At 36.7% G+C, this 10,352-nt stretch overlaps 1 protein-coding gene across 1 annotated transcript; it reads right to left on the minus strand.

The window, feature by feature from the left end:
* Window positions 1-2,001: 2,001 nt before the first annotated feature.
* Window positions 2,002-5,562, minus strand: LOC107704321 (alpha-internexin-like). Its single transcript, XM_016507213.1, has 3 exons — window positions 4,403-5,562; window positions 3,411-3,535; window positions 2,002-3,178 (listed from the first exon to the last, which is right to left on the minus strand). The coding sequence occupies exons 1-3, from the start codon at window positions 5,438-5,440 to the stop codon at window positions 2,923-2,925; spliced, it is 1,419 nt and encodes a 472-aa protein (XP_016362699.1). The 5' UTR covers window positions 5,441-5,562; the 3' UTR covers window positions 2,002-2,922.
* Between the last annotated feature and the right edge of the window lie 4,790 nt (window positions 5,563-10,352).

Consider the following 10,352-nt stretch of genomic DNA (forward strand, 5'->3'; position numbering starts at 1 on the left):
TATATGAGTGTCACAGCAAAGGGTCTGAATACTTAGGACCATGTGATATTTCAGTTTTTATTTTTTAATAAATCTGCAAAAATGTCAACAATTCTGTGTTTTTCTGTCAATATGGGGTGCTGTGTGTACATTAATGAGGAAAAAAAATTAACTTAAATGATTTTAGCAAATGGCTGCAATATAACAGAGTGAAAAATTTAAGGGGGTCTGAATACTTTCTGTACCCACTGTATATATTACCTGTACCGATATATATATACGATCTTTTTCTACTTGATTTAACCTGTATTACTTAACATATTTAGGTAGATTCAGTGATATTAAATAACATTTTGACTTGAATAAAACCAGTTAAGATAGTTATAGGTTACTTGTTTTCAGTTCACTTAGGTCAAGAAATATAAGACAGTAATATCTCACCACCTTTTAGGTAGACTGGAGCGTTGGCAAAATTGATTATTGCTCATGTTTCAAGTGGCCTAACTTAATAGAAATGCATCAGCTGTTTAGTTTTAAACCACAAAATCTTCAAATATTATGGATATTGACCGTTAATGTCTTGAGTTCTACTGCAAAAGCAAATTAATTGTTATAATGCTTGATACAGAAAACATGTCTGTCATTAACTCGGTAACAGTTTCACCAGCCATTTCGGGTGAGCTTTCAGAAATCGCATTCAATTTAATAAGGACAGACACGTTAAGGTGGGCTTTATAATGTCAAGTCTTTATTGGTCATGTGCCATACAGCTGTAAGATAATGACTAAATAGAAATTACATCAACTACATTCAGCTCCTAAAGTTTTCAGTCATCCAGTACACAGTGGCCCCTACACACTAGATAGCAAACAAAGTCACATTCTTAGCAGAAATAACAGGTTAATGCACACCCTGCCAGATTCAGAAAGCTGCTGGTGGCTTAAGGCATTTTTTTATAACTGAGAGCATTCATACATAAACAGTAGCATGTTTTAGATGGATTGTTTTGTATTGGTGTAAAAGCAGGTTGCTTTTTTATGGAGGGATGCTGATTGCACATGCATTACAAAAGTTTGGCAGTGCAGGTTTGAAATTCTCCTTCTTCAAACTGCATTGTGTCACTATGCTTTCTGCAATCATCTTTCGCTCTCCCAAAACTGGCAGAGCAATCCCAAAATGTTCAGCTTTACCAGCATACCAGGCCTAAGGAGCATCTGTGAGAACGTAAAGACAAAATTCCAGATTTGCCTGACATTCCCTTGCAGCTAAGCATGCCGATGTCACAGTGTTCATCGGAAAAATTAATTCCGATAGAGAAAGAAACCCATTCACTTGGGTTCCCATCATACAGTTCTTAAAGTCAGTTAAGCCCAACTTTATCAATCTGTTTAAACTGTCTATAGAAAGAGTGCAGCAAGTCAGGCATGACAAAGCCATGACATAGAGGCAAGTGGTATCAAAACCTGGCAGTGTAGCAGAAGTGTTATGAAGATATTTCACTAGCATTACCTTTTAATATACGTTTACCAAAGGGATTCATTTTTGACCCATGGTTAACGGAGGTTCACTGTGACAGTGACTTCTTTGTATGAGAGTACACTAGATTCAAGTATGATGTTTAGGTGTTTGAGATGCATTGTGAAAAGTTGTGCTAGTGACTGCGTTTCCACACTGTAAATGTGCTTCAGGCATCCACAAATATAAAAGTAAAATGTTGAAATGTTAATGCATTTTCTAACTTCTAAGCATATACTTTTACTTTTCTTAACAAATTCATAATATTTGTATCAGCCGCCCAAACACAACCAAATCTGGACTCAGAAGCAGCAAGGTAAACTGAACTTAAAGCTGGCTCAAACAAGCCATTTTTTTCTATTTCTTATTTCTTACTCACACTTACACTATCTTTCTATTAACCATGTTTTTGCGATATCTTCCCAAGCATTCCATATTCCTTCATTCTGCCTGTTGATATGGATGAGATGCTGTTTGCATACATTTAAGTGCCCTGACTTGATTGGCTTTAAAGTATTTGTTAGAAATTGTATTAATCACAAGCGTTTAGCAGCATGTGAAAGGCTTCAGCAGTACTGTGTAACATTTTGCTCTCAGTCTTGCCCATTGGCTGGTGAACTAATGCAGCCTTAAGTACTGAGAGGAATGGCAGGCACACCGCTATGAAAGTATAGGTAAACTTCTGTTGGACCCACATACAGTCACCATGCAAACAGCAGAAACACCTCATGCAGTGAGGACTTGCTATTAGGCTCAAATCCTTGTTGCTTTTAAAGGGCAAGTGGGTAGAATATGTTTAAAAATGGAATCAAGAGCAGTCTTGGAGAGGAATTTGGCTGGGTGAAGTGTTTTCGAAACTATGCATGTCTAGTTTCGGATTTTTATTTTTTATTTTTTTGGCAAGAATGCATTATGAGCATGCCGAGAAGTTAACTGGAGATACAATTCTGATGCAATGATACTCCCAGATGCCATTGTTACTAGGGCTGGCATGATTCAAAGACAACAATAACTGCTTTGCTAACAGCTTATATTGTAAAACAGAAAATATTATTGCAAGTCAAGTTTTGTGCTGGCTTTGCACTGCAGCACAATAATACCTTCAGCTAAACACACAGACATTTTCTTAACGCAATGTGCTGAGAGAAGCCTGTTTTAGTGCAGTTAAAAGTGGCAATAAATAACTCAGTGCAGCCCTGGAAACAGAGAATATATGCATCAAAGAGTGTGTATTGAGTAGTAAGTGGTTTGCTACAGAAGGGCTGCTGCCTGTGACTGAGTGGGAGGTGAATTAGTGGAGAATAGTCAAAATACGCTAGATTCCTCTCTGAGACCCCCTTTGTGGAGGGGAGTTGCTTGGGGAAAGGGAAAAGAGGGTAATGGAGAAGGCAGAGGGAGGAGTGGAAGAAAGAAAGAGGGTTGAGACGTTTAGTTTTTCTGGTTGGTGGGGTTCACGTCTCCAGAGTCGATCTTGTCACTCTTCTTGGAGTCATCGGACTGGGAGGAGCCTTTGCCGGGTTTACTGCTCTGCTGATGTTTGTCATCATCATCCTTGACCTCCTTCTTTCCACTAACGCTAGAGCTGCTGTACATACGGGACTGGTAGCTGTAGCTGGACACTGAGGCGGGGGTGGGGTAGGTGATCCCGGTGCTGATACGTGTCTCCTCCCCTTCCAACAGTTTCCTGAGATGGATAATAAATGGAAGGGTGAACAAAGAGAAGGTGGCGAGGCAGGGTGTGGTGGAAAAGGTGAAGAGAGATCAGTGCAATGCATTTCTGTATCACATCAGCTAATTCCATTAAAGCAATTCTCATGATTTTCATTTTAGGTCACAGGTATGTTGATAAAGAATGGACAGAATGCACATTTCACTTGCCTTCACCTTCACATATCAATAAAAACATTGTTTATTACCTGTAAGCAGCAATCTCTATGTCAAGCGCCATCTTGACATTCAGCAGGTCTTGGTACTCCCTAAGGTGACGGGCCATCTCACTCTTAGTGGTCCTCAGCTCATTATCCAACTGCCCAATTGTATCCTGGGTGATGTTACATGATATATTTATGATTAAAAAAACGGCTGCATTTAGACTGGATTATTTGTTTTGACACTAGAAATGTTTCCATACACTCTTAAAAATAAAGGATATTCGTCACAATGCAATAAAATAACCATTCTCTGTTCCCCAAAGAACCTTTAAGTGAACAATTCTTACAAGAACCATTTTTTCTTAGAGTGAAGAACTAAAAATCTAGTAATCCTTAAACATCTAAAGAACCCCTTTTCCACTATTAAGAACCTTTTGTGGAATGGAAAGGTTCCATGGAAGGTGCAAGGTTCTTCATGAAATCATTGATGCCAATAAAGAACCTTTTATTTTTGAAACTCTGCACATGCATTGCAGAAAGAAAGAAAGAAAGACTTTACAGTAGGCAACGTTAACCTATGCTTGTGGAAAAAACATAGATTAGATTTAATTGTATGGGCTAAAGCACTTACATTCATTATTTAGTGACACTTTGTCATCATTATTTTATGGTAGCTGATTTATTACAAGGTTTGGAAAACCTTATGAATAAAATATCCAATATAGGCTGTTCATTTAACCGTCTGAAGTCATTTTAGCACCATGGACAGAGAAGCGGTAGGCTAACATTCACAGTCACTTGCTGTGGTCACGCCCATTTCACGGTGCTCTTTTGTCTGCTGTCTGGTTAGCAGAAGCACAAGTTTCAAACACTAGTTATTCTATCTTTAAACAAAACAGATAGCGATTGGTTGTTTTAAGAAAACGCGAATATTCTCAATGTTTGTGATCATTTTAAAGAAGCGAAACTCTTTTCCGATATCCATACTTTGTAACTCGGTAGAACCCGTGTGTAAGATTAAAATTGAGGAAACCAACCTGGTAGCCCATGGCCTCAGCGTTGTGCCTGTCTTCCATCTCATGAATCTGCCTTTCCAGAGATTCGTTGGTGCCCTTTAGGCTCTCGATCTCGATGGTCTTGGACTGCAGCTGCCTCCTGAACTCGTTGAGCTCTTCCCTGCTGGCGCGAATGACCTCGTTGCTCTTGTTGGCCTTTTCGCTGAGATCGGTGAACTTGGACTTGTACCACTCTTCAGCGGACTGCAAGTTCTTACTCGCCATGACTTCGTACTGGCCGCGAATCTCCTTGAGGGCGGAGGTGAGGTCGGGTTTGGCCACTTCCATCTCCACGGACACCTGGGTAGCCTGGATCATGTTCATGAGCTCAGTCACCTCCTCCTCCTGCACCTTTCTCATAAAGTTGATCTCGTCCAGAAGGGCTTCGACCTTCTTCTCAAGGTCTAGGCGCACCATGGTGGCGTTGTCAACGTCCTTCTTGAAAGCTCTAAGCGTTTGCTCAGCCTCCTCGCGCATTCTCATCTCCTCCTCGAACTTCTCCTGGAGTTTCTGGAAGTCCTCCTCAATGTTGTCGCGCTCGAACATCATCTGGTTCTTCTCCGCGTTAAGTTCCTCGAGCTGGGAGCGCAGTTCTCGGATCTCTTGCTGGTAGAGCTCGGCCAGACGGGACGGTTCTGTCTGGCGTTGGCGCAGGGTCACGAGTTCGGCTTCCAGCACTTTGTTGTGCTGCTCCAAATTGCGAACTTTATCGATGAACATCGCGAAACGGTCATTGAGCCCTTGCATCTGCTCCTTCTCGTTGGTGCGGATGATCTTGAACTCATTATTAAGCGCTGTGCTCTGGGTGAAGTCGAAGCTTTCCAGACTCAAGGATGAAGATGGGAAGGCAGATCGGGTGCTGCGCTTGTATGAGCTTGGGATGCTGGAGCGGGTCGTGGGCTGGGACTTAAAGCCGCTCCGGGAGCTGCTCAGCCGGGATGGAGAGGCTGAGTAGCGGGTGGAGTCCCCGAAGATCTTCCGGTAGGAAGAGGCGGAGTAGATGTCGGATCCGTAGCTCATCTTGGCGTTTTGAAGACAATGAGCAGAACCCAGGCGGCGTCTCCTTTTATAGCAGGACTGTCCCAATCAATAATTTACCCGTGCTGCTCCTCGCATTCAACCTTCCTTACTGCAGATGTTTCAGATGGACATACCCTGAAAAAATACGACTAGTAAGCTGATCTATAGGTTATTTTAACTTTTAAAGGCGCAAAGAGTGCTTTTTGCCTGTGGAAGGTGTTGTGTTCTGTATTTCACTGGAGACTCAGGTCGGCAGCAGCGAGCGGATGGAACTGTCCTTTTTGGCGCAGTGCTGATGTCAGCAAAATATCATATCGTTTATTTACTCACTCATACACGATCACGTCACATCTGTGAAAAATACCTACTGCTTGTATTATTATTATATTATTATTATTGTATTATTTATTATTACTTACTTGTATTATTATTATTATTATCCTATTATTTAGAATAAAAAGAAAAAATAACGTAAAAACAGGCGGCTGTGATGGTGTTAAAATAAAGTGATGGTGTTACAAGCATTACGTATGGCAGTTATATTTCAAAATTCTGCACATGTAGTGCTATACAGTTAAGTTATGTAAAATGTGCTATTAAGATCTGTTCATAAAATCTGATTGCGTGAAATGCCAAATAATTGTAATGACGAGTTCATTGAGTTCAACTGCGATGGGTGGTGCAGGGAATTCGGGGAATGCTCCTTTTTCTGTAAATGTATAAAGTAATGTAGCTAATGATTTTTTTTTATTTTTTATTTTTTTTTGAATGGCCAATAGGTTAATATAAATATTTCTCTGTAAATCTGTAGGTAGCCTAATTCATAGTTTATATTACTGTGGAATTCTTCTTCTTTCTTTTTTTTTTTTTACTTAGCCTATTTACTACCAAATTGTTAACATGTGTACAGTGTAGATTATAGTAATAATAGCTTACTTTTGTCCGTTTTGAGTTATAAAAATATTAATGAAAAAGGAACTTAGCGTCTACACTAACTTGCCTTAGGCTAGATTCTCACATATCAAACAAAAACAGCCTATCGTAGAATTATTTTTCTATAATCCGTGAATGTAATACAGCCATAATAATGTGTTAAATTTGACACGAGTAAAAGCCCTGTAAGATAGGGAGGGCTACACAGTACACACTAAATATATGTCTATGACAAGGAGACAGTACAGTGCTGCCATCTGTTGGACGCTTCGAGATCTTAACAGATTGCAGGCAAACAAACAAAGCAAGGTTTAGCCCAATTTCCATGTCCTGTGTGGCCTTCAGATTCAACTGTAACTGACGATTGAGATACCTTTTCCTTTCTTTCTTTCTTTCTTTCTTTCTTTCTTTCTTATTGATTTTTATTTTATTTTATTGTTTGTTTTTTTGAGACAGCAAACTTTGGTTGACAGGCTTTTTTGTTTAAATGCACCACGTGAACTAATAAACTAATAAATGAGATAAATGAGAAACAATATGAGAACAAAAGTTCAGAAATGTCACTGTGGGACTACCTTTTCAAAAGGTATATGAATACTTACAAATATGAATAAGTATGAATATGTACTTTTAATATGTACCCCTTAGGGGTAAATAGTGGTACAATGATTCGTTTTTGTACCTATAATATACCACCCCAATGACAGCTTTGTACCATGAGATACATTTTTAGTTTATTTAATACACTCTAAAACATCCAAATTAACTGGTTTTACTAAAATAATAAATATATGATTTAATTTGATTAAATCAATCAAATCACATCATTCATCAAATCCGATAAACATTATGCCTAAACTTTTTTTCTCTCGTTTTAAAAAAATAGATATATAGTATATTAATTAGATGTATAGGACTTACTTTATTGATCCCTGAAGAGACATTTTTGTGTAACAACTTACTAAATGGAGACAGCACAATATACAGTTTAATGACATACAATACTCAAGAGCATTTATAATACACACCTGCCAAGTGTTGTGTGAGGATAATATAAATATCTAAATATGTGGTGAACATATAATGCACAGGGCAGATGGTGAACTGGTATTCTGTAAATGGGGTATAATCTGAGGAGCAAACATTATGGCAGCAGGCAGAAAAGACAACAAGACCCACATCTTGGAACATCTTGGTGGTACTGTATAAACGGATAGCATTTGGATTGCTTTACATTTTGAAATCATATTCAAAAACCACTATGAAACACTAAATTGATAACTCAAACAACCATAATGTTAGATATTATTTCATTAGTCAGCATTAGTTACCTATTTTAGTTAACACGAACTAACAATCAACAATGCTTCAACAGCATTTGTTAATTTTAATTAATATACATTTTTACTACAGCATTTACTTTTTTTCCACTTTGGTGATATTTTCATATAAAATATGTACATTTTCAAAACTATTGGTGCAAATATCTAAACTGATCACACTTGTAACACTGCTAGTCAATCTTTCAAAACTCAAGTTATGCAGAATTTCAGTCCACACAACCATAGCTTCAAAACACAGGATTATTGCAATATGTGATTAGAACATTTGGTTTAGTCACCGAAACACAATATTAGGCCTATAATCTTCTTTCAATTTAGTACTTTTAACAATCAGTCAATTCACTAGCAAACAATGTGTAATACGTTTCAAATCACCCATGTTAGTGAATTAAAGATGTTTCAGTAATACAGATTACAGTTATGTTACAAAATACACTCACATTACCCAACTTACGTAACTGACATAAAATCTATAATGTCTGTATAATAGTATCTATTGTGTTATCAAAAGATGTAATGAAGGTACAGTATGACATGGAACACTAGAACAGAGTTTGCTACCAATACAGTAGATGTTCTCAGTGTGCAATATGACTGAATGTACTGACTTCTCAGATGAAGGGTGAGTTACGGTAATTTGACAGTCCTAACCCAGGCATCTCTGATCAATCTAGATTCACAGTCATTGATTGTTTCTTCTCCTTTACTCTGTCTGGTTCAATGTTCACAAACTGCAAATGCATTCTCTCTCTCTCTCTCTCTATCTCTAACTCTCTTTCTGTCACACACACACACACACACACACACACACACACACACACACACACATGCTTTGAACATTGTGGTTTTCCTCTGAGAAAAATTGCTTAAGCTTTTAACGAGAAGTCCTTATATTTGGTTTCAGAAACTCCAAACAAGTTCCACAGAATCTATCTATATAGAATCTAGAAATCTATAGCTATACCAATGATTCATTGACTAACAATTAAGATCAGATGGGTTAAATGATGTGATAGGTTAAATAAAACAAAGAGAAGAGATGCGGATGGAAAGTTTGATAGTAATAGCATTATGAAAGGCAATTACTGTGAATGAAAGTTTTATGTAGATAAAACATCATGTGTAGTAAAAATTAAATGAAAATGATTTTGTGTTTTGCACTAATATAATCAAATATATGCTGAAATGTTTGAAAAGAGTGCATTTTTGATGGTCTTAAATTAGTACTAAGAGTTTTGAAAATGTACCACTTGTTTGTGAAAACTGTATGAAAAGCTGTATTTTTATTACACACAAAATCTTTACTTGTCACACAATTTCTGAAACCTGACACTCAAACAGCAGAAGCACACACCAAATCTGCAAAACCATGCTAATTCTAAGCCTTTGACTCAGTTTTCAATTTCATAAAACAATTTTTGCAAATCACAACACACAATTCTCTATGTAACACAAAACTAAAAGGAACTGATATTATTAAGGTGTTTGCAAATGTTTGCTTTTGAGATGTGTTTGTGATATTTTGAATGCAGTGCTTCATTTTGCCAGAGATGTGAGGCATTTTGCATTTTGTGTGTGCAATTATTGGATTTGTGTGTAAAGTTTTGAAAAAAAAGAGTCAAAGTTTTGAAAATGTAAGCAAAAAACTGTAACTAACTTTAACAAATATTAACAAATATTGTATATATTGATCATTATCAGTTAATTTTAGCTAATTCATAAACCAGTGTTAACAAATGAGACTAAAATTTGTTAACAAGTGTTACCTAAATTTATATAGTTCTAAAATTAGTCATGAAATAATGAACAATAATTTTTACACAATTTATTAATCTTGGTTAATGTTAATTTGTAAATAATTCATTAGGTCTTAACAGTTCAACATACAATGTTTAATGTCATACAGCAGGGGTTTTCAATCTTTTAGATGTCATGGACCCCAAATATTAAAGATTATCCCGGTGCATGGGACCCCATCCTAAAATTTAAAAGGCAGCAATACAGATCTAAAGACCCTTTTTATAATGTGAAAAATGATCAAAATGTATCATTAAAATACATTATAATAAATATTACAAGCTATATTTTGTTTCTATAATGAAAATATTTCGTTTCTATTATGTTTATTATGTTTATTTCTAATAATGTTGTGCTGTTAGATGTATTATTTAATTAAAATAATTTTGTTAATTTATTTTAATAATATTTTTATTTATTTTCAAATGTATTATTATTATTATTATTATTATTATATTTTTTATTATATTTATATATATATATATATATATATATTTTGTTTTTTTTTACACGTTTTTTCTCTAAACTTTTCCCCGGACCCCAGTTTGAAAACTCCTTATGTGTTCAATAGTCTACATTGATCAAAATGCTGGAACAGTTTTGTTAGTTCATTTTAGCTGTTGCATTAACTTATGTTAATAAATACTGTAATACCTTATGGCAAAGTGTTACTGTGAACAATCTGGCTAAAAAATCCTGTAAACAATGAGCTGTCAGTAGACCAACCATCTTCAAGAGGCTGAGGCGGTCCCGCCCATAGACTGTAGGCCCCGCCTTCACATTTCTCCGTCCCTGATGCGATGACAGGTTTTGCTCCACCTCCTCTGGATGTAGCCAGC

This window comes from Sinocyclocheilus anshuiensis, unplaced genomic scaffold (genome assembly GCF_001515605.1).
Source record: "Sinocyclocheilus anshuiensis isolate Anshui unplaced genomic scaffold, SAMN03320099.WGS_v1.1 scaffold1448, whole genome shotgun sequence".
In the NCBI taxonomy this organism is placed as follows: Eukaryota; Metazoa; Chordata; class Actinopteri; order Cypriniformes; family Cyprinidae; genus Sinocyclocheilus; species Sinocyclocheilus anshuiensis.